The sequence below is a fragment of the Cherax quadricarinatus genome, chromosome 24, assembly GCF_038502225.1.
Source record: "Cherax quadricarinatus isolate ZL_2023a chromosome 24, ASM3850222v1, whole genome shotgun sequence".
Taxonomy (NCBI): Eukaryota; Metazoa; Arthropoda; class Malacostraca; order Decapoda; family Parastacidae; genus Cherax; species Cherax quadricarinatus.
The window spans coordinates 20,010,183-20,036,124 of record NC_091315.1 but is presented as its reverse complement, the minus strand read 5'-3'; the positions used below and the strand labels follow the sequence as shown (position 1 = coordinate 20,036,124).

The 25,942-nt window shown below is 43.2% G+C and overlaps 1 protein-coding gene across 3 annotated transcripts in view; it reads right to left on the bottom strand.

Moving 5' to 3' along the window:
* The window catches only part of LOC128690735 (uncharacterized), a 94,938-nt gene that overhangs the window by 68,446 nt on the left and 550 nt on the right, over window positions 1–25,942 (bottom strand). For 2 of the 3 annotated variants that reach the window (XM_070088230.1, XM_070088232.1), the window contains exon 2: window positions 2,520–2,609. In XM_070088230.1, the coding sequence (XP_069944331.1) occupies window positions 2,520–2,595 (76 nt within the window). In that variant the 5' untranslated portion in view covers window positions 2,596–2,609. Of the gene's footprint in view, window positions 1–2,519; window positions 2,610–9,100; window positions 9,216–25,942 lie in introns of all 3 variants that reach the window. The other variant, XM_070088231.1, reaches the window with a different exon arrangement.

The following is a 25,942-nucleotide window of genomic DNA, read 5'->3' as shown; positions in this document are numbered from 1 at the left end:
ATATAATTTATTAATTTACATACCAATACACTATTTTCGGAAAATATACTATATATTTTCCACATTCACATCTGATACATCTCTAGTGTACGCTCGTGTGTGTGCGTGTACGCACGCTCGTGTGTGTGTGTGTGTGTGTGTGTGTGTACGCACGCTCGTGTGTGTGTGTACGCGCGCTCGTGTGTGTGTGTGTACGCGCGCCCGTGTGTGTGTGTGTACGCGCGCTCGTGTGTGTGTGCGTACGCGCGCTCGTGTGAGTGTGTACGCGCGCTGGTGTGTGTGTACGCGCGCTGGTGTGTGTGTGTACGTGCGCTGGTGTGTGTGTGTGTACGCGCGCTCGTGTGTGTGTGTACGCACGCTGGTGTGTGTGTGTGTACGCGCGCTGGTGTGTGTGTGTGTACGTGTGCTGGTGTGTGTGTGTGTACGCGCGCTCGTGTGTGTGTGTACGCGCGCTGGTGTGTGTGTGCACGTGCGCTGGTGTGTGTGTTTGTGTGTACGCGCGCTCTTGTGTGTGTGTACGCGCGCTGGTGTGTGTGTGTACGCGCGCTCGTGTGTGTGTGTACGCGCGCTGGTGTGTGTGTGTACGTGCGCTGGTGTGTGTGTGTACGCGCGCTCTTGTGTGTGTGTGTACGCGCGCTGGTGTGTGTGTGTACGCGCGCTGGTGTGTGTATGTACGCGCGCTCTTGTGTGTGTGTGTACGCGCGCTGGTGTGTGTGTGTGTGTGTACGCACGCTGGTGTGTGTGTGTACGTGCGCTGGTGTGTGTGTGTACGCGCGCTGGTGTGTGTGTGTGTGTGTACGCGCGCTGGTGTGTGTGTGTGTGTGTGTGTGTGTGTGTGTGTACGCGCGCTTGTGTGTGTGTGTACGCGCTCGAGTGTGTATGTGTACACGCTCGAGTGTGTGTGTACACGCTCGAGTGTGTGTACACGCTCGTGTGCGTGTGTGTACACGCTCGAGTGTGTGTATACACGCTCGAGTGTGTGTATGTACACGCTCGAGTGTGTGTGTACACGCTCGTGTGTGTGTGTGTACAAGCTCGTGTGTGTGTGTGTACACGCTCGTGTGTGTGTGTACGCGCTCGAGTGTGTGTGTGTACACGCTCGAGTGTGTGTGTGTGTACACGCTCGAGTGTGTGTGTACACGCTCCTGTGTGTGTGTGTAAACGCTCGAGTGTGTGTGTGTGTACACGCTCGAGTGTGTGTGCACACGCTCGTGTGTGTGTGTGTACACGCTCGTGTGTGTACACGCTCGAGTGTGTGTGTGTGTACACGCTCGAGTGTGCGTGTACACGCTCGTGTGTGTGTGTGTGTACACGCTCGAGTGCGTGTGTGTACACGCTCGAGTGCGTGTGTGTACACGCTCGAGTGCGTGTGTGTACACGCTTGAGTGTGTGTGTACACACTCGTGTGTGTGTGTACACGCTTGAGTGTGTGTGTGTACACGCTCGAGTGTGTGTGTACACGCTCGTGTGTGTGTGCACACGCTCGAGTGTGTGTGTGTACACGCTTGAGTGTGTGTGTACACGCTCGTGTGTGTGTGTGCGCACGCTCGAGTGTGTGTGTGTACACGCTCGTGTGTGTGTGTACACGCTCGAGTGTGTGTGTGTACACGCTCGTGTGTGTGTGTACACGCTTGAGTGTGTGTGTGTGTGTACACGCTCGAGTGTGTGTGTGTACACGCTCGAGTGTGTGTGTGTGTGACCCAATTAATATTTGCACTAATAACTCAGTACAGATGTGACCGGGTGTGTACGTGTCAGTGGTTCATTACTTCGTAATTTGTTCATGATTGTAACCATGTATAGACGTGTAGATGATTCATTACCTTTGTAACTTGTCATGACTGTGACCAGATCTACCTGGAATTCATTACCTTTGTAACTTGTTCATCTATCAAAATTTTGGGGTCCGGTCCCTGAACCCATTATGTACCTGTGTAATCCTTTGAGTAACACCCATTGGATGGGTATGATGGGGTGCATAATAAACATATTAAACTAAACTAACGTGAACGATGTCATTATTATTATTATTATTATTATTATTATTATTATTATTATTATTATTATTATGATTTTTATTTCTACAATTCCTCATATAAAAATTTACAGACCTAGCTGGCATCACTGACATATTGTATAGAAAGTCCCTGGTTATGTAGAGCATTTCCGGCAACTTAGGTTAATCTTATCCCTCCCAGGATGCGACCCACTACAGTCGGTTAACACCCAGGTACCTACTTACTGCAAAGTGAAGAGGGACAGCAGGTGTAAGCAAACTGACCAACGTTTCACCCGTGCTGGGGATCGATTTTGGACCTTCAATGTGTGAGCTGAGGACGCTACCAACCAAGCGATAAACCTATAGGGTCATACATCGCTTAGGGGACGGGAGGCAGTCAGGTTCGATCCAGCGAAGGGGCGAATAAGTTCAGTTCCATAGATCAAGAGCCCCTCACCGCAGCCAAGGAACCTCTACTCAGGGGTGCAGCAGCAGGAGTATTGTGAGAGTGAAGACTCACCTAGCAGCAGCAGCAGCAGCAGCAGTAGAAGCTGCTGAAATGATCCATACATCCACCTCTTGTCCACCACAATCATGTTTTGAAAGACACCTGCAATATATGAGATAATGCTAAGGATGATAATAATAATAATAATAATAATAATAATAATAATAATAATAATAATAATAATAATAATAATAATAATAACAACAACAACAACAACAACAATAGTATTTTATTTTTTCTTGAACGATCGCCTCCTACCAAGGCAGGGTGACCTAAGAAGAAAACACAATCACCAACACTCACTTCAAGGCGGACATCAACCAAATCTTTCAATTGGCTGCAGAAAACATGAAGTTCAACGATGAGAAATTTCAATTACTCCGATATGGCAAACATGAGGAAATTAAAACTTCATCAGAGTACAAAACAAATTCCAGCCATAAAATAGAGCGAAAAACCAACGTCAAAGATCTGGGAGTGATCATGTCGGAGGATCTCACCTTCAAGGACCATAACATTGTATCAATCGCATCTGCTAGAAAAACGACAGGATGGATACTGAGAACCTTCAAAACTAAGGATGCCAAGCCCATGATGACACTCTTCAGGTCGCTTGTTCTATCTAGGCTGGAATATTGCTGCACACTAACAGCACCTTTCAAGGCAGGTGAAATTGCTGACCTAGAAAATGTACAGAGAACCTTCACGGCCCTTGAACGCAGGCGGGAGAGATACATGATTATACACATTGAAAATCCTAGAGGGACTAGTACCGAACTTACAAACGAAAATCACTCACTACGAAAGCAAAAGACTCGGTAGACGATGCAACATCCCCCCAATGAAAAGCAGGGGTGTCACTAGCACGTTAAGAGACAACACAATAAGTGTCAGGGGCCCGAGACTGTTCAACTGCCTACCAGCATACATAAGGGGGATTAACAATAGACCCCTGGCTGTCTTCAAGCAGGCACTGGACAAGCACCTAAAGTCGGTACCTGACCAGCCGGGCTGTGGCTCGTACGTTGGATTGCGTGCAGCCAGCAGTAACAGCCTGCATGATCAGGCTCTGATCCACCATGAGGTCTGATCGCAGACCGGGCCGCGGGGGCGTTGACCCCCGGAACTTTCTCCAGGTAAACTCCAGGTAAGAGCAGTCATTCAGGAGTGTGTTGACATCACAGTCAGATTACCTACGACTGCTACATCGCCATCCGTCCTTCAGAGTGCAGGCATTGTTCTGTCTCCAGGACTCCAAGTCCAGCTGACCGGTTTCCTTTTTAATTCCTTCATGAAGGTTATGTTTTTCACACTCCAATAGCACGTCCATTGAAAACCAGTTTGCCTCCGACTCCTATCTAAAACGCTCACATAAGCCTGCTGAATGCTAAAGCCCCTAATTATAACTCAAAACTTCTTTTACTCCCTCCACCCTCCAATAATGAGAATAAAACATAAATAGTAATAATAACCAGATACAGTACTTAGTGACCTGTCATGATCTATATGACATTCTGGCAAAATTAGAGCATTGAATGACCCACAATAATTGGGAGCTTATGTAGAAAAATCATACTCCGTATTCAGGGTGAGTGATGAAAAGGTGAGACTGATTTTATGTCATCAGACACTACCTACAGTATAATGATTATTTTTTATGGTATCCCTCTATATGGGACGCTCTCTCTATAGGCGAAGGCGAAGAATCACAGAGCTGCTCAAAGGAGCCAGTCTTTCTGCAACACGAAAGGAAGCACTGGCTAGAGAAACAGAAAATATCGAACTTAAACTTAAGGAATTATACAGGAGCCAAGAAACACAGGAAGAACTTAAAGCAATAAATGAAACTGAAAAAAATCTTTTGCCAAATCTAGGGCAAAAACCACATCCAGGATTGGGCCCCTGCTTAAACGTAATGAGATTTACAGAGATGACAGCAAAGAAATGAGTAAGATACTTAAGACCCAGTAAGACTCAGCGTTTAGCGAGCCGTTACTCAGACTAAGGGTCGACAATCTAAATATTTTCTTTATAACTGAGACTCAAAAGTCTCAGTCATATAACAGAAATTCAAGAATTTCTGTTATAATCCTAACACCATAGGATTTTGAAATAGCAATAAATAACATGCCCATGCAATCTGCCCCAGGCCCAGACTCACAGAGCTCCGTGTTCATCAAGAAATGCAAGAAACCCCTTTCACGTGCCTTAAATATTCTATGGAGAGGGAGAATAGACACAGGGATCATCCCACAGTCACTACAAACAACAAACATAGCTGGTAAGGTTGTCACTGTAGTGATACTGGTCCTGTGGGGAGCAGCAGCAGGATAATACTGCACCACCTCTAGGGGCCCTTAACAACAACAACAGTTTGGTGGGTGTCATGGGCACCAACACATGGTGTGTGATTCTCTCCTACTTTATCCATTTATCAGCGATGCAGATTACATGGTGAGTTTAAATATGTGGCCTGTAGTTATAACTTTTCTCTTGACATATGCAAGACATCACCATCCCTGTAGAAGCCATTATTAGATGTACTAGTCATTATATTTTGTTGTTGCAGAAGTACTATGAAGATTCTATGTTCAATAAAGCCTAGAGATAAGGCCTGTGTTTCTATCACAACAGTCACACTAGCAGATACTGAGCGACAAGTTAGTTAGTTTAATATGTTTATTATGCACCCCATACCCATCCTGTGGGCGGTAGTCAAAAGATTACAGAGGTACATAATTGGTCCAGGGACTGGACTCCAAAGTTTTGATAGCTGAGCAAGCTACAGAGGTAATGAATTCACAATTTACAAAGGTAATGAACTCACAATTTACAAAGGTAATGAACTCCAGGTAGGTCTAGTCACAATCATGACAAGTTACAAAGGTATTTACAGATTGCAGAGGTACGTAATGGGTCCAGGGACTGGGCCCCAAAGTTTTGATGGCTGAACTAGGTACAAGGTAATGAACTCACAAGTTACAAAGGTAATGAATACTGTAAGAATGGTTACTTACGTTTATACACGGCTACAATCATGAACAAATTATAGAGTAATGAGCAATTCACACTTCCACACCCGGTCACAACTGTAGTGAGTTATTGGTGCAAATATTGATTGTTGAGACACACACACACACACACACACACACACACACACATATACAAATTCATACACACACACACACACACACACACACACACACACACACACACATACAAATTCATACACACATACACACACACACACACACACACACACACACACACACACACACACACACACACACACACACACACACACATAAACACACACACACACACATACACAAACTCATACACACACACGCACACACACTCATACACACACACACACACACACACACACACACACACCCATACACACACACACACACACACACACTCATACACACACACACACACTCATATACACTCATACACATACACACGCACACACAAACACACACACACATACACACACACACACACACACACACACACACACAGGAGCTTGGACTCGACCCCTGCAATCTCAACTACGTGAGTGCACACACACACACACACACACACAGGAGCTTGGACTCGACCCCTGCAATCTCAACTAGGTGAGTGCACACACACACACACACACACACACACACACACACACACACACACACACACACATGCACACATGTGGTAATGCTTTATTTACAGCTAGCAAAGTCAGGGTATTTCTCCAGAATGGTCTGCAATATACCACTGTGGATAAAGTACTTTGCCATTTCTTGAACATTTCTGAGTGAGTTATTTCTAAATTCATTAATTTTATCACACTCCAGTACATAATGACGCAGGGTGTGACAATAGTCCATCTGGCAAAGTTTACATTTCGTTTGGTCTACATCTGGTGGTGGTGATTTAACCTGCCATAGATACTTGTAACCCAGCCGGAGCCGGGCAGTAGTGACATCCAAGAGTCTGCTTATTTTTTTGGATGCACCGTAGACATGTGGCTCCTCCTGCATGATAGAATGATGATAGATGGACTCACTGGTGTCAATCTCCCTGAGCCTTAAGTCCATAAAATTCAGTTGAAGTTCTTTTCGTATTATTGTTCTCAAACTACTACCTGACAAGCCAAGATTGTAATCTACTCCCTCTTTGAAAGCATACAGCTTAGCCAATTTATCAGTTCTATCATGCATCTGAAGACCAATGTGAGATGGAATCCACAGCATGTGCACTCTGACTCCACTGTCCACAATCCTACCATACCTGTGTCTGGCTTCTGACACAAGCATGCCACAATTTATGCTTAATGAGTTGAGAGCATTTATGGATGACAGAGAATCAGCTACAATTAAACTGTCAATCTTTGATACATAGATGCATTTCAGTGCAAGGAGTATGGCAAACAGTTCTGTCTGAAGGGTAGAGGCCCAATTATTGATGCGTGCTCCAATTTCTTTAAGAGAGCCATCACTCTGTACGACAACAGCAGCACTACCAGCTGCACCAGTGGATTGGTGAACAGAACCATCAGCGTAAATAATTTGCGAGAGTGTGTGCTGTGTGACTAAGTTATCAATACAGCTTAAGGCCTCATGTTTGGCTTCAAGGCGAAGTTTTGGTTGTGATTTAAGAAGTAGTTTGGGGGGAAATGGAGGAATGGTAGTTTGGAATGGGGTAATATTCCATGGAGCGGAGAAGTGCCACTGTTGCCTTACTTGACATAGATCATGTATCTGATTCATGCGGAGGTCGGTTCCAGTTTTTTCGATCCATCTGGAGGAGTGTTCATCAGTGCTGAGGAAAGTTTGGAGGGCTTCTGTGCAGGGGTTTGAATGAGCTTGCCTGAGCATATTAACCCCAATTAGGATATTTCTTTCAGTAACACGATCTCTGATGCTTGGAATATCAAGTTCTTTTTGCATATTTAAAATTTTGGCAGTACGAGGGCATCCTAAAATGATCCTCATTGCTTCGTTCTGCAGTTTTTCCAGCCCTCCAAGCTTCCAGTCAGACACAAGAGCAAGTAGTGGCGCAGCATAATCAACCAATGATCTAATATAAGCAAGATACATCATTTTCACAATTTTAACATTAGCACCATACCTGGGGTTTAGCCCTGCCACAACTCTAAGTGCTCTTAGTCGTTCTTTGTATTGGCGACAAAGTCTTGTTACAACAGGTCCAAGTAGTGGAACCTCAAAACCTAGATACCTGTATCTGCTTACATATTCTAGAAGAGACCCATCATGCAATTGGATCTGACGAACTGTGCCTCTCTGTCGAGGAGGACGCCTATTGAGTATCTTTGTTTTATCAGTAGAGATTATCAACCCCAGGTCCTGACACGAGGCTAGTACATGATTAAGAATGTTTTTGGTGTTGGAGAATCCGGTGGTGTGAATCATTATATCATCAGCAAAACTAATCACATAATGATGGGGCTGACTAGGCATAGCATTAAGTAATGCATTAATAAGAATATTGAACAGTGTGGGACTGAGCACACCTCCCTGTGGGGTTCCTAATTCAAAGTCTTTAGTTACACTTCTATGTCCCTGGAACAACACAGACGATTTTCTGTTGGACAGGTAGCCTTTAATCCAGCGGAGAAGCCATCCTCCAACATCCATTCTGGCAAGTTCACTAATGATTACATGTCGGTTGGCTACATCGAAAGCGGATTTAAGGTCAAGGAAGGTAGTGTATGAGCTGTCAGTGTGCAGGGTGAGAAAGGTGGCTATGCAATGATGCACGCTCCTTCCATGCATGAAACCATGTAACCGGGGAGACAAAAATTGTTTGATTTTGTACATGAGACGATTAGGAATCCTTCTCTCAAATGTTTTACACAAGCAGCTAGTAAGAGATATTGGGCGAAATGCATTTTGTTGATTGGGCTTAGGAATTGGAATGATGAGGCTGTTGGTCCAAGATTGAGGGAGCTCCTCAGTTACATAGCTCATGTTATATAATTCAAGTAATGGATTACCTGGTACTCGACACAGCAATCTGAGTATGTTGTAAGTAATAACATCCTCACCAGGAGACGTGGAGTTGCCCGTAGTTAGTGCTGCATCAAGTTCATAATTAGTGAAAGGAATGTTGCAATCATCTGCCTTGCTGAGCATAAAGCAAACAAGTCTCTCCCTTGCATCATATTTGTCATTTAATTTTGCCTGTGTGGTACTGGGAAGATTGTCATAGCTAGATGTAGCAGCCCAAGCACTGACTAACTCATTCGCCCTATGTAAGGGATGAGGGTGCGCGATCTGCCCAGTTCGTTTACCCTTAATTCTATTTATGTCCCTCCATGCCCGGCTAAGTGGGGTGTGAGCATTAAGACCGTTGACAAATTTTTCCCAGTCGGTTTGCCGCAGCTCTGTCATACGCTCTCTGGCAGCAGCAAGGGCAGTTTGGAAGAGCCTCAGCATTCCAGGGGTACGATGTTTTCTATAGGCTAGGCCTAGTCTGCGAGCAGTACGTTTCATTGTACGAAGTTTAGAATGAGCGACAATACAAAGAAATCTGTTACTCAAAAGGTGTTAAGGAGGAAGATATGATATCAAGAAAACACTTACTGAAAATAATTTTTTTGAGCTAGATGTAGTGTTTAGCAATCCTCTCTCTAAGCACCAATTACAGCGTATTTCTTTGCAGTCAGTTAACGTTACCTAACTGCACCGCACACACATCCTGTAGGAGACAGTCAAAGGATTACAGAGGTGCATAATGGGTCCAGGGACTGGACCGCAAAGTTTTCATAGCTGAACAAGTTACATTGGTACTGAACTATTTACAAGTTTATATCTGGTCAGAATCGCTGTGAGTTATTTTTACAGACATTAATTTGGACACACACACAGTGAGCAAAGTCAGGGTATTTTTCCAGAATAATTTATAATATCCCACTGTAGATAAAATACTTTGACATGAATATTTCTGAGTGAGTTGTCTCCGAATTCATTAATTTTATCACATTCCAGCACACAATGACGCAAGATGTGACATCTGTCCATCAGGCAAAGTTCTCATTTCGTTTTGTCTACATCTGGTAGTGGTGATTTAACCTCCCAAAGATATTTGCATCCCAGTCGGAGCCGGGCGGTAGCAACATCCAAAAGTCTGCTTATTTTGTTGGATGCACCATAGACATGTGGCTCCTCCTGCATGATAATGATGACAGATGGACTGACTGAAGTCAACGATGCTGTGCTTTCATACGCAGAAGCAAATTATAACATAAAATATGAAGGCTCTATACCAGACTGCTCAATTACGTCGAAAACCATTTTAACAAATGAGAAGTGGTAATTTACAGGTTTCATGATACATGGAGCCAAGTTACAAAAGTAATACCACAAGAACTGTTGTCCTTTTTGAGATGCTGTATAAGTGGGAGAAGACTGTTTGCTGATTGACATGGCGTACAGCATAAAAACTAACAATTAAACCAGCTCTTATTTGTGGGTGCCTAACAGAAACACAAGCCTCATATGGTGGTAGCTTAGCTTCAGTGAAATCGACACGCATACGTAAACTTCCACTTCAGATATGAAGTTCTATGACGCATGGTTGATAATGGAGGAATATACAGTATGTCCCGCCCAGTCTTGTGAGAGGAAAATTTATCTACTGCGCTGCAAATAATTTAAGTTTCCTTGAGGATATACTTGATGGAAAGAAAGCCTTTCATGCAACTTTGATGACTTGTTACCAAGAATGTCATAACAGTAACAAAAACATATAATGGGATCAAGTAAACCATGTCCTAAATGAAACAAGCTGGGAAGATATCCTAAACAACTCGGATCCAAACATTTTCCTAGAAAAAATGAATTCTTTGGTTCTTGAGATCTGCTCGAGACACATTCCATTAAGGAAAAGAAAGAGAAGATGCAAACTAGAAAGAGAGAGACGCTCCCTATACAGACGAAGGCGAAGAGTCACACAGCTGCTGAGTGGGGCCAGTATATCTGAAATACGAATTGCAAAAATGAAATTGCAAATATCGAACTTAAGCTGAAGGAATCTTACAGGAGACAAGAATCGCAGGAAGAACTAAAAGCCAATATGACTCAGTGTTCAGCAAGCCACTGCCCAGACTAAGGGTCGACAATTCAAATGACTTCTTTATGAACGAAACTCAAAATTTGGTCATCTCAAAAATCTCGGATATTATCCTAACTACACAAGACTTTCAGGAGGCAATAAATGACATGCCCATGCACTCTGCCACAGGCCCAGACTCATGGAACTCCGTTTTCATCAAGAATTGCAAGAAGCCCCTGTCACGTGCCTTCAGCATTTTATGGAGAGGGAGCATGGACACAGGGATCATCCCACACTCACTAAAAACAACAGACATAGCCCCACTGGAGTTTACCTGGAGTTTACCTGGAGAGAGTTCCGGGGGTCAACGCCCCCGCGGCCCGGTCTGTGACCAGGCCTCCTGGTGGATCAGAGCCTGATCAACCAGGCTGTTGCTGCTGGCTGCACGCAAACCAACGTACGAGCCACAGCCCGGCTGGTCAGGAACCGACTTTATGTGCTTGTCCAGTGCCAGCTTGAAGACTGCCAGGGGTCTGTTGGTAATCCCCCTTATGTATGCTGGGAGGCAGTTGAACAGTCTCGGGCCCCTGACACTTATTGTATGGTCTCTTAACGTGCTAATGACACCCCTGCTTTTCATTGGGGGGATGTTGCATCGTCTGCCAAGTCTTTTGCTTTCGTAGTGAGTGATTTTCGTGTGCAAGTTCGGTACTAGTCCCTCTAGGATTTTCCAGGTGTATATAATCATGTATCTCTCCCGCCTGCGTTCCAGGGAATACAGGTTCAGGAACCTCAAGCGCTCCCAGTAATTGAGGTGTTTTATCTCCGTTATGAGTGCCGTGAAGGTTCTCTGTACATTTTCTAGGTCAGCAATTTCACCTGCCTTGAAAGGTGCTGTTAGTGTGCAGCAATATTCCAGCCTAGATAGAACAAGTGACCTGAAGAGTGTCATCATGGGTTTGGCCTCCCTAGTTTTGAAGGTTCTCATTATCCATCCTGTCATTTTTCTAGCAGATGCGATTGATACAATGTTATGGTCCTTGAAGGTGAGATCCTCCGACATGATCACTCCCAGGTCTTTGACGTTGGTGTTTCGCTCTATTTTGTGGCCAGAATTTGTTTTGTACTCTGATGAAGATTTAATTTCCTCGTGTTTACCATATCTGAGTAATTGAAATTTCTCATCGTTGAACTTCATATTGTTTTCTGCAGCCCACTGAAAGATTCGGTTGATGTCCGCCTGGAGCCTTGCAGTGTCTGCAATGGAAGACACTGTCATGCAGATTCGGGTGTCATCTGCAAAGGAAGACACGGTGCTGTGGCTGACATCCTTGTCTATGTCGGATATGAGGATGAGGAACAAGATGGGAGCGAGCACTGTGCCTTGTGGAACAGAGCTTTTCACCGTAGCTGCCTCGGACTTTACTCTGTTGACGACTACTCTCTGTGTTCTGTTACCTGGAGGTTACCTGGAGGTTATTCCGGGAATCAACGCCCCCGCGGCCCGGTCCATGACCAGGCCTCCCGTTTTATCAGGGCCTGATCAACTAGGCTGTTACTGCTGGCCGCACGCAGTCCAACGTACGAGCCACAGCCCGGCTGATCCGGCACTGACTTTAGGTATCTGTCCAGCTCTCTCTTGAAGGCAGCCAGGGGTTTATTGGCAATTCCCCTAATGCTTGATGGGAGGCTGTTGAACAGTTTTGGGCCCCGGACACTTATGGTGTTTTCCCTTAGTGTACCAATGGCGCCCCTACTTTTTATTGGGGGCATTTTACATCGCCTGCCCAGTCTTTTACTTTCGTAGGGAGTGATTTCTGTGTGCAGATTTGGGACCATTCCTTCCAAGATTTTCCAAGTGTAGATTATGATATATCTCTCCCTCCTGCATTCCAACGAGTACAAGTCAAGTGCTTCCAAGCGTTCCCAGTAGTTAAGCTGCTTGACAGAACTTATACGTGCAGTAAAGGATCTCTGTACACTCTCTAGATCTGTGATTTCACCTGCTTTGAATGGAGATGTTAATGTACAGCAGTATTCCAGCCTAGAGAGAACAAGTGATTTGAAAAGGATCATCATGGGCTTGGCATCTCTCGTTTTGAAAGTTCTCATTATCCATCCTATCATTTTCTTTGCACGTGCGATCGTGGCACTGTTGTGATCCTTGAAAGTGAGATCCTCAGACATTACTACTCCCAGGTCCCTTACATTATTTTTCCGCTCTATTGTATGGCCGGAGTCAGTAGTATACTCTGTTCTAGTTATTATCTCCTCCAGTTTTCCATAACGGAGTAGTTGGAATTTGTCCTCATTGAACATCATATTGTTTACCGTTGCCCACTGGAAAACTGTTAGTGAGGAAATTATAGATCCATCGACCGACTTTTCCTGTTATCCCTTTAGCACGCATTTTGTGCGCTATTACGCCATGACCACACTTGTCGAAGGCTTTTGCAAAGTCTGTATATATTACATCTGCATTCTTTTTATCTTCTAGTGCATTTAGGACCTTGTCGTAGTGATCCAATAGTTGAGACAGACAGGAGCGACCTGTTCTAAATCCATGTTGCCCTGGATTGTGTAACTGATGGGTTTCTAGATGGGTGGTGATCTTGCTTCTTAGGACCCTTTCAAAGATTTTTATGATATGGGATGTTAGTGCTATCGGTCTGTAGTTCTTTGCTGTTGCTTTACTGCCCCCTTTGTGGAGTGGGGCTATGTCTGTTGTTTTTAGTAACTGTGGGACGACCCCCGTGTCCATCCTCCCTCTCCATAGGATGGAAAAGGCTCGTGATAGGGGCTTCTTGCAGTTCTTGATGAACACGGAGTTCCATGAGTCTGGTGGATCAGAGCCTGATCAACCAGGCTGTTGCTGCTGGCTGCACGCAAACCAACGTACGAGCCACAGCCCGGCTGGTCAGGAACCGACTTTAGGTGCTTGTCCAGTGCCAGCTTGAAGACAGCCAGGGGTCTATTGGTAATCCCCCTTATGAATGCTGGGAGGCAGTTGAACAGTCTTGGGCATCTGACACTTATTGTGTTGTCTCTTAACGTGCTAGTGACACCCCTGCTTTTCATTGGGGGGATGTTGCATCGTCTGCCAAGTCTTTTGCTTTCGTAGTGAGTGATTTTCGTTTGTAAGTTCGGTACTAGTCCCTCTAGGATTTTCCATGTGTATATAATCATGTATCTCTCCCGCCTGCATTCCAGGGAGTACAGATTCAGGAACTTAAAGCACTCCCAGTAATTGAGGTATTTTATCTCCATTATGTGTGCCGTGAAGGTTCTCTGTACATTTTCTAGGTCAGCAATTTTACCTGCCTTGAAAGGTGCTGTTAGTATACAGCATTATTCCAGCCTAGATAAAACAAGTGACCTGAAGTGTATCATCATGGGCTTGGCATCCCTAGCTTTGAAGATTCTCATTATCCATCCTGTCATTTTTCTAGCAGATGCGATTGATACAATGTTATGGTCCTTGAAGGTGAGATCCTCCGACATGATCACTCCCAGGTCTTTGACGTTAGTTTTTCACTCTATTTTGTGGCTGGAATTTGTTTTATACTTTGATGAAGTTTTAATTTCCTTATGTTTACCATATCGGAGTAATTGAAATTTCTCATCATTAAACTTCATATTGTTTTCTGCAGCCCATTGAAAGATTTGGTTGATGTCCGCCTGGAGCCTTGCAGCGTCTGCAGTGGAAGACACTGTCATGCAGATTAGCATGTCATCTGCAAAGGAAGACATGGTGCTGTGGCTGACATCCTTGTCTATGTCAGATATGAGAATAAGAAACAAGATGGGAGTGAGTACTGTGCCTTGCGGAACAGAGCTTTCCACCGTAGCCGCCTCAGACTTTACTATGTTGACTACTACTCTTTGTGTTCTGTTTGTGAGGAAATTATAGATCCATCTACCAACTTTTCCTGTTATTCCTTTAGCACGCATTTTGTGCGCTATTACGCCATGGTCACACTTGTCAAAGGCTTTTGCAAAGTCTGTGTATATTACATCTGCATTCTTTTTGTCTTCTAGTGCATCTAGGACCTTGTCGTAGTGATCCAGTAGTTGGAACAGAGAGGAGCGACCTGCTCTAAATCCATGTTGCCCTGGGTTGTGTAATTGATGGGTATCTAGATGGGTGGCGATCTTGCTTCTTAGGACCCTTTCAAAGATTTTTATGATATGAGATGCTAGTGCTATTGATCTGTAGTTCTTTGCTATTGTTTTACTGCCACCTTTGTGGAGTGGGGCTATGTCTGTTGTTTTTAGTATCTGTGGGATGACCCCAGTGTCCATGCTCCCTCTCCATAGGATGTTAAAAGCACGTGATAGGGGCTTCTTGCAGTTCTTGATGAACACGGAGTTCCATGAGTCTGACCCTGGGGCAGAGTGCATGGGCATGTCATTTATCGCCTGTTCGAAGTCATTTGGCGTCAGGATAACATCAGATAGGCTTGTGTTTAAATTCTGTGGATCTCTCATAAAAAACTCATTTAGATCTTCGACTCTCAGTCTGGTTAGCGGCTTGCTAAAAACTGAGTCATATTGGGATTTGAGTAGCTCACTCATTTCCTTGCTGTCATCTGTGTAGGATCCATTTTGTTTAAGTAGGGGCCCAATACTGGATGTTGTTCTCGACTTTGATTTGGCGTAAGAAAAGAAATACTTTGGGTTTCTTTCGATTTCATTTATGGCTTTTAGTTCTTCCCGCGATTCCTGACTCCTATAAGATTCCTTTAGCTTTAGTTCGAGGTTTGCTATTTCTCTGACCAGTGTCTCCCTACGCATTTCAGATATATTGCCCTCTTTCAGCCACTCTGTTATTCTTTTCCGTCGCCTGTAAAGGGAGTACCTGTCTCTTTCTATTTTATATCTACTCCTTTTCCTTAAAGGAATATGCCTTGAGCATACATCAAGTGCCACAGAGTTAATCTGTTCTAGGCATAAGTTGGGGTCTGTGTTGTTTAGTCTATCTTCCCAGCTTATATCGTTTAGGACTTGGTTTACTTGGTCCCACTTTATGTTCTTGTTATTGAAGTTGAATTTGGTGAAGGCTCCCTCGTGAGTGATCCCATTTGTCGGTCTGGGGCTCCGCGCATACATGTCTGAACCTCGATTATGTTGTGATCCGAGTATATTGTTTTTGATATGGTGACATTTCATATTAGATCATCATTGTTAGTGAAGATGAGGAGCCCCAGACCGACAAAATGAGATCAGTCACGAGGGAGCCTTCTATGAAGGCTGCTTTGATGTTATCCTCCTTTAATACCAATGTGATTTTAGTCCACAGATTGATCTCATTTGGGCATACCCAAAAACACTTCCCTGATTTAATACTGCTTGTAGATAATTCTTGGATATCTGCACAGGGGCATGACACCAATTCCCACAAAAGTGGCATGTAATCTATGTGGAAGCCCATTTGTTTGTTTTACTGCAGACTACATAGGATTTCATAATGTGATTTTAATGGTCGATTTACTGTAATTCTACTAATAACCTCTTGAATATTCTACTAATAACCTCTTGAATATTCTACTAATAACCTCTTGAATATTCTACTAATAACCTCCTTAAAGTGAAGATCTGGCTGTTTGCATTTCTATTTCTAGATAAGATAAGATTTCGTTCGGATTTTTAACCCCGGAGGGTTAGCCACCCAGGATAACCCAAGAAAGTCAGTGCGTCATCGAGGACTGTCTAACTTATTTCCATTGGGGTCCTTAATCTTGTCCCCCAGGATGCGACCCACACCAGTCGACTAACACCCAGGTACCTATTTGCTGCTAGGTGAACAGGACAACAGGTGTAAGGAAACGTGTCGAAATGTTTCCACCCGCCTGGAATCGAACCCGGGCCCTCCGTGTGTGAAGCGGGAGCTTTAGCCACCAGGCCACCAGGACAAGCTTACAGCTCAACGTTACTGCTTTATAGTTATTGTTTGTGTTTGATAAGGGCACCTAAAACCCTGTCTGTTTATAGTCTGCTTTACTGTCCAATGAATCCAATGAATCCAATGAATTGATACAGTTGACCATGACTTGCTCCACGTAAAATTGTCACACTATGGTATAAGAGGGCACTCCCTCAACTACCTCAAGTCTTACCTCAGCAACAGAAGCCAATATGTGTACGCAAATGGGGCAAACTCTTCTGCACAACCAATTACAGTTGGTGTCCCACAGGGAAGTGTCCTTGGCCCTCTTCTCTTTCTCCTATACATAAATGACCTTCCAAATGCTTCGCAATTACTCAAACCCACACTATTTGCAGATGACACTACATACGTCTTCTCTCACCCGAGCCCAGTCACGCTAGCCAATACTGTAAATACCGAATTACAGAAAATATCTACCTGGATGAGGACTAACAAACTTACACTAAACATTGACAAAACCTACTTCATTCAGTTTGGTAACAGAGCTACAGATGTCCCTCTTAACATAATGATAAATGGATCACCTATCACAAAACTAACAGAGGGAAAATTCTTAGGAATCCACCTTGATAATAGACTCAAATTTCATACACATATACATCAAATTTCTAAGAAAATTTCCAAGACTGTAGGCATACTATCGAAGATACGGTACTATGTTCCACAGTCAGCCCTCCTGGCCCTATATCACTCTCTTATTTACCCCTATCTCACCTATGGAATTTGTGCATGGGGCTCAACAACAATTAACCATCTCAGACCACTAATTACCCAACAAAAGGCTGCAGTTAGAATGATAACAAATTCTCACTACAGGCAGCACACTCCACCAATATTCAATACACTAAACCTACTCACCATACAAAACATCCATACTTATTACTGCACCTATTACATACATAGAACACTTAACTCTGATATTAACCCTCCCCTCAAACATCTCCTTGCCAACCTCAACAGAACACATGACCATAACACAAGGCACAGATCACTCTTTGATGTTCCTCGTGTCCATCTCACACTATGCAAAAACTCAATGCACATAAAAGGCCCTAAAATCTGGAATTCATTACCTGTAAATATAAAAGAAACACAACCTGTTTATAAATTCAAGTCTCTTCTCAAAGATTACTTACTCACCCAAAACCAAATAAATACTGAATAACTGAACATTATAAATTTTATATCTTAAATGTTTCTCACAATTATATCACATAAATGTTAAACCTAAAACCCAATCTAACTTTATTATTTTTTAAATACACTACCTAACAGAATCACTACCTAACTGAATGCAACCATATGACCTGTCTTTGTAATACTCACTTGTGCTTTATAGTTATCTGTTTACATTAATGTTTTATCACTGATTTCATCATTGCTTAGTAGCAGCGCTGTATAGTCCTTGTGGCTTAGCGCTTCTTCTTGATTATAATAATAATAATAATCATTGCTTAGTTAATCTTAAGTTAATTTTAAGCCAGCCCGTAATGCTATGCATAGTATAAGTGGCTTTGGCATACTGCTCTTATCTGTATTTTTTTTTGTACCTCTGTATGTGTGCACAAATTGGAAATAAATAAATAAATAAAAAATCCATTTGAAACCAGTCAAGGGTCCGGAACCAGTCGGATCTGATCAGTGGATCACTTATTTAAAACATATCTGGTCAGTGACTTGGGCTAACATATGAAGGAGCTACTGGAGATTATTTAACTGAGTAATATGTGATTAGACATACAAAAGTATAACTTGCGTGTTGAACTGGTGATTGCTGGCAGCTCCTACAATGATGAACGGTCGAGACCTCAACCCTTATTTACAGCCTGAAGGTTTATAGATCACTGTATTTAGCTTTTCTAGATTTTTTTCCCTCTCCACCACAGCAAATGCTATGTTATCACTATAGTTTGCTGGTGAAGATTATTGGAGGAAAGTTGCTTTTGCTGGAGTAATATTTGCTTTTTGTTGTGTATATTGCGACTGCTGCTAACTCCAGGGTATATGACAAATTCTAATCATACAATAGAGTGGAAAAGTAATGTGAAGGAGCTGGGAGTGATAATGTCAGATGATCTCACCTTCAAAGACAACAACAATGTATCTACCACATCTGCTAGGAAAATGATAGGATGGATAAAGAAAACCTTCAAAACTAGGGACGCCAAACCCATGATGATTCTCTTCAAATCGCTTGTGCTCTCTAGGCTGGAATACTGCTGTACACTAACAGCCCCTTCAAGGCTGGCAACATTGCAGACCTGGAGAGTGTACAAAGAACTTTCACAGCACACATAAGTACAATAAGGCACCTAAATTACTGGGAACGGTTGAAGGTCCTTGATCTGTATTCCCTGGAATGCAGGCGAGAGAGATACATGATAATATTCACTTGGAAGGTCCTGGAGGGATTGGTACCAAACCCGCACACGAAAATCACTCCCTATGAAAGCAAAAGACTCGGCAGGAGATGCAACATTCCCCCGATGAAAAGCAGGAGCGCCACAAGTACACTGAGAGACAACACAATAAGTGTCCAGGGGCCTAAGACTGTTCAACTGCCTCCCAGCATACATAAGGGGGATTACCAATAGACCCCTGGCTGTCTTCAAGAAGGCACTGGACAGGCACCTAAAGTCAGTACCTGACCAACCGGGCTGTGGTTCGTACGTCAGCTTGCGTGCGGCCTGCAGTAACAGCCTGGTTGGTCAGACCCTGATCCACCATGAGGCCTGGTCTCAGATCGGGCCGCGGGGGCGTTGACCCCGAAACCCTCTCTAGGTAAACCCAGGTAAACAGATGAATCATGAATGAATCACTGTACGATACAAGTAGGCTGAATCATTCACTATAGAAACTGCCCAACTACATGACAAGATTTCATCTCCTACAATGAGCTAAAGCTCCTAAAGCCAATTTTATGTTAACAGAGGTGCTAAAGATTTTAAATCACGCAGAGAAGCAGACTTGGCATGGTTTATATGTATAACTGCAAGTATATCAAATTCTACTACATGTTGCAAGCACAGACTCTGCAAGCAGGACGAATGATGTAATATGTGGAAAAAATTTTATTTTCCTAAATTCAGCATGTGTAAGTTTGAATAATGCAATAATTGTGTAATAAAACGTGATGCTGATTTGACCCTTACGAGAAATTTCGAGTGAGAGGGGTGTAGAACAGCTGTGGAGTGACGCTGCAGAGAAGACACCATAATGAATTTAATGTGTGAACACTGGACTGAATTGTGTAATGTAATCAGGCGTTCTTGAAGGTCAATTGGTGTATATCGGCCTCAATCCGTAATTTAGAAGTTGCTGACTTGTTCCTGCTGAAGAATTGGGATATGTGGAAAACCCTTACAATTAGGCAACAAGGACAGAAAAATAGAAAACTCCAATCCTTCCCAGCAACACACCTTAGCTAAGTGATGCTTACCCATAATGTACAGTAGTTTTTGCATTGACCATCGTAAATTTTAGCTGTTAGGGGAATGTTAGGGTATGTTCCATTAGCATTAAGTGTCTTCCTGTGATAAATTTATAGTTCTAATGATATGGTTAGGAGAAAACCTTCCCTAGTTTCTGTAAAAATGTTCCCAGTAACCATTTCCAACAGTCAGGTCCCAAAATCATTTACAGTCCACATTATTTCATAATTTACCATTATTAGTATTAATGTTTAATAATGTAATTATTAATTTAATGTTAGGTCTAGCTTTTTTGTGAGAGTGGTAGGGAGTGACAGTTTGGCCGGCGACCTACTGTGACTAAGTCCCACTTACCTCACCCAGACTATTTGCAGGAAATAATTCAGGTAATACCCTGTAAACCTCCTGCAGGTAATTTCCAACACAATGGTTGCTAGTTGAATGGTTCAGAGAACCAACAAGTTGATAAATTAGACGCATGTGCAACACTTGGATATCTTTAATGAGGAAACGTTTTGCCACACAGGGGCTTCATCAGTCCATACAAAGGAGAATGGTGAAGAACAGGAGGAGTTTGAGGTAATCAGTCCCTCAGCCTTGAGTCGATGTGGTCAGTCCATCAATCTTGAAAAGAATACAGCATATGTGCGGATAAGTAGTAGCTTATATACCGTAGGCAGGAGGTGCAGCAGTCGTAGGTGGTATCACATTTGTCCAATGTGGAAGCAGGTCATGCCCAAGAGTTAGGCAAGTGAAGAATTGATACAGGGAGTTCTTCACTTGCCTAATCCTTGGGCATGACCTACTACCCATCCCATTTCATAGACTGCCTTCTCACGTGCTAAACGGACTTTCTTCTCTCCCAAACTCTCTACTCCTGGGAACTCTCCTGGTCTCTGCCTTCCCTATATTTCCAGTCTTTCTAATCTCAACAACTCTCTCCGTTCCTTAGACATCAAACTTACTTTTCGCCAGACTAACACTCTTCGCACCAATCTAGTTCATACCACTCTTCCCCTTTCCTCTTTCCTCTGTCTCCTTTGGGTTTTCTTTCTTCTGCCTGGAGTTTACCTGGAGTTTACCTGGAGAGAGTTCCTGGGGTCAACGCCCCCGCGGTCCGGTCTGTGACCAGGCCTCCTGGTGGATCAGAGCCTGATCAACCAGGCTGTTGCTGCTGGCTGCACGCAAACCAACGTACGAGCCACAGCCCGGCTGGTCAGGAACCGACTTTAGGTGCTTGTCCAGTGCCAGCTTGAAGACTGCCAGGGGTCTGTTGGTAATCCCCCTTATGTATGCTGGGAGGCAGTTGAACAGTCTCGGGCCCCTGACACTTATTGTATGGTCTCTTAACGTGCTAGTGACACCCCTGCTTTTCATTGGGGGGATGTTGCATCGTCTGCCAAGTCTTTTGCTTTTGTAGTGAGTGATTTTCGTGTGCAAGTTCGGTACTACTCCCTCTAGGATTTTCCAGGTGTATATAATCATGTATCTCTCCCGCCTGCGTTCCAGGGAATACAGGTTTAGGAACCTCAAGCGCTCCCAGTAATTGAGGTGTTTTATCTCCGTTATGCGTGCCGTGAAGGTTCTCTGTACATTTTCTAGGTCAGCAATTTCACCTGCCTTGAAAGGTGCTGTTAGTGTGCAGCAATATTCCAGCCTAGATAGAACAAGTGACCTGAAGAGTGTCGTCATGGGTTTGGCCTCCCTAGTTTTGAAGGTTCTCATTATCCATCCTGTCATTTTTCTAACAGATGCGATTGATACGTTATGGTCCTTGAAGGTGAGATCCTCCGACATGATCACTCCCAGGTCTTTGACGTTGGTGTTTCGCTCTATTTTGTGGCCAGAATTTGTTTTGTACTTTGATGAAGATTTAATTTCCTCGTGTTTACCATATCTGAGTAATTGAAATTTCTCATCGTTGAACTTCATATTGTTTTCTGCAGCCCACTGAAAGATTTGGTTGATGTCCGCCTGGAGCCTTGCAGTGTCTGCAATGGAAGACACTGTCATGCAGATTCGGGTGTCATCTGCAGCCACGGTGATGTGGCTGACATCCTTGTCTATGTCGGATATGAGGATGAGGAACAAGATGGGAGTGAGTACTGTGCCTTGTGGAACAGAGCTTTTCACCGTAGCTGCCTCGGACTTTACTCTGTTGACGACTACTCTCTGTCTTCTGTTAGTGAGGAAATTATAGATCCATCGACCGACTTTTCCTGTTTTTCCTTTAGCACGCATTTTGTGCACTATTACGCCATGGTCACACTTGTCGAAGGCTTTTGCAAAGTCTGTATATATTACATCTGTATTCTTTTTGTCTTCTAATGCATTTAGGACCTTGTCGTAGTGATCCAATAGTTGAGACAGACAGGAGCGACCTGTTCTAAACCCATGTTGCCCTGGGTTGTGTAACTGATGGGTTTCTAGATGGGTGGTGATCTTGCTTCTTAGGACCCTTTCAAAGATTTTTGTGATATGGGATGTAAGTGCTATCGGTCTGTAGTTCTTTGCTGTTGCTTTACTGCCCCCTTTGTGGAGTGGGACTATGTCTGTTGTTTTTAGTAACTGTGGGACGACCCCCGTGTCCATGCTCCCTCTCCATAGGATGGAAAAGGCTCGTGATAGGGGCTTCTTGCAGTTCTTGATGAACACGGAGTTCCATGAGTCTGGCCCTGGGGCAGAGTACATGGGCATGTCATTTATCGCCTGTTCGAAGTCATTTGGCGTCAGGATAACATCGGATAGGCTTGTGTTAACCAAATTTTGTGGCTCATAAAAAATTCGTTTTGATCTTCGACTCTCAGTCTGGTTAGCGGCTTGCTAAAAACTGAGTCATATTGGGACTTGAGTAGCTCACTCATTTCCTTGCTGTCATCTGTGTAGGACCCATCTTGTTTAAGTAGGGGCCCAATACTGGATGTTGTTCTCGACTTTGATTTGGCATAAGAGAAGAAATACTTTGGGTTTCTTTCGATTTCATTTATGGCTTTTAGTTCTTCCCGCGATTCCTGACTCCTATAAGATTCCTTTAACTTGAGTTCGATGCTTGCTATTTCTCTGACCAGTGTCTCCCTACGCATTTCAGATATATTGACCTCTTTTAGCCGCTCTGTTATTCTTTTCCGTCGCCTGTAAAGGGAGCATCTGTCTCTTTCTATTTTACATCTACTCCTCCTTTTTCTTAGAGGAATAAGCCTTGTGCATACATCGAGTGCCACCAAGTTAATCTGTTCTAGGCATACGTTGGGGTCTGCGTTGCTTAGTATATCTTCCCAGCTTATATTGGTTAGGACTTGGTTTACTTGGTCCCACTTTATGTTTTTGTTATTGAAGTTGAATTTGGTGAATGCTCCCTCGTGACTAGTCTCATTATGTCGGTCTGGGGCTCCACGCATACATGTCTGAACCTCAATTATGTTGTGATCTGAGTATATTGTTTTTGATATGGTGACATTTCTTATCAGATCATCATTGTTAGTGAAGATGAGGTCTAGTGTATTCTCCAGTCTAGTAGGCTCTATTATTTGCTGGTTTAAATTGAATTTTGTGCAGAGATTTAAAAGCTCGTGTGAGTGTGAGTTTTCATCAGAGCTGCCTCCTGGTGTTATTACTGCAACAATATTATTTGCTATATTCCTCCATTTTAGGTGCCTTAAGTTGAAATCCCCCTTGAGCAAGATGTTGGGTGCAGGAGCTGGAAGATTTTCCAGACAGTGGTCAATTTTTAACAGCTGTTCCTGGAATTGCTGGGATGTTGCATCTGGAGGCTTGTAGACTACCACAATGACTAGGTTTTGGTTCTCGACCTTCACTGCTAAAACTTCCACTACATCATTTGAGGCATTAAGCAGTTCTGTGCAAACAAGTGACTCTGCAATGTACAGGCCAACCCCCCCCCCTTTTGCCTGTTCACTCTGTCACATCTGTATAGGTTGTAACCTGGGATCCATATTTCGTTGTCCAAGTGATCCTTTATGTGGGTCTCAGTGAAAGCCGCGAACATTGCCTTTGCCTCTGCAAGCAGTCCACGGATGAAAGGTATTTTGTTGTTTGTTGCTGGCTTTAGACCCTGTATATTTGCAAAGAAGAATGTCATCGGACTGGTGGTATTGTTGGTACTGGGGGGGGGGATTTTTTTTCCGGCATTAGTATCTGTATCTGTTGGTTTGGAGTGGAGGCCATCGACTGTGGTTCCACTCCAGGAATGACTGGATTTGGTGTACGATTTCTGCCATTTCCTGCCAGTTTTTTTTCCTTCCTGGCACTAAAAAACCTCTCCCTCTTGAGTGGCTGTGGCTACCCAGGTTTTCCCATGGCCTGGATGTTTTGTATCTTTTTGTCCCCTTTAGATGGTGTGCCTGGCAATTTAAGTTATAGCACAGTCTTTCATGTACTGAAGAGGTACACAGTTCAGGGTGAAAAAGCTTACAGGAAGGGAGTTTGCATTTTCCTGTTGTCATATGGGCATGGCATTTTCTAGGGTGGTCATAGTTGCACGTCCCGTCTGTTTTTCCAGATTTCCCATGTCTGCAGATACCAAGTGCATAATATGTGCACAGGCTTGGTTTCCGTTTGCCTTGGGTTTCCGTGACTGTATTCCCTGTTGGTGCATGTTTCCCTGTCTTATTCCTATCCTCCCTAGCACCAACAATGGAGCTCCCACCAGTTGTTTTTGGTAATATATCCTCACTATTGCTAGTGGAGTCCTCTTGTTTGCTATTTCCTGTGGTATTTCTAGTTTGCAATATTGGTTTTATCTTATCTTTGACTACACTTGTTTCCCTACTACGGCTCCTGTCCCCTATGAGGTCATTTATATGTATTCCTTCCTGCGTATAATTCCCGACTACCTGGACAAAATCTCCAGCTTCACCTTGGGTATGTGGTTCATTATTATCTCCCCCCCCCTCTGTGTTCTTGTTCCTACCCTTTGTGGGCCCCTAGCTTCCTTGCAGTGCTCCTCTTTTTTCGTTTTTGACTGACTCCATTACTACTACTACTTCTACCTCCACCGCTACTTCTCACCTTCCTCTACTACCTCTATTATCCCATCCCTGTCTTATGGCCTATATATACTCCCTCCTTCTCTCCTTTCTGTTAGTGTGACTGTAAATGGTCCAAGTCGGACCGAAACATCATCGTAAGCTCCTCTCTCCTATGTGGGGGTTATTTCTTTAAAGATCATATCCTGTGGGTATTCCAGCCTGGACTGTTTTCACTATAATATGACAAGAAGTGTTGAAGCGAATAATGCTGATTAACACAATTTACTTCATGTTTTAAATCAAAAGAGGTTTGGTTAAGTTAATATAGATTTAATCAAGTTTTTGAGTAAGGTTAGAATATTTTAAGTCAGGTTTGCTTTGCAAAGTTAGCAAGAATCAGCTTAAGTTTATAATATCGAATTGGTGCAGCTTAAGACAATGTGTGTTAGTAGATTACTGATTAGGTAACGTTTGTTAAAACAAATTAGGCTAATTTTGATAGTACTGCTTTTAGTATATCGTTAAATTTACACTTTATATTTTTAATTTTATACAGTCTTATCAATGAATTTCTAATTTGTATTTATTCAGCTTAAGAATAAATATATAAAATAAGCAGTCGCCACTACTTATTTTTGTCATTTTAATTGGACTTGTAATAAAGTTGGTAGAATTACCGACAATATGTAAAGTAAAAGGACACAAGTGCAACTAATGTGACATTTATTGTGGCAACGTTTCGCTCTCCAGGAGCTTTATCAAGCCATTGGCTTGATAAAGCTCCTGGAGAGCGAAACGTTGCCACAATAAATGTCACATTAGTTGCACTTGTGTCCTTTTACCTTAATTGGACTTGTTTATCGAGAATATCTTGAATAAAGTCAGAGTAATATATCCTTGGAATATGCATATATGTGCATCTAAACATTTTAAAAATCATACTATAATTTTTTAAATAAATTGGAAGAGTTCCAACACCATTTTGAGGCTGAAAAATTACTTATT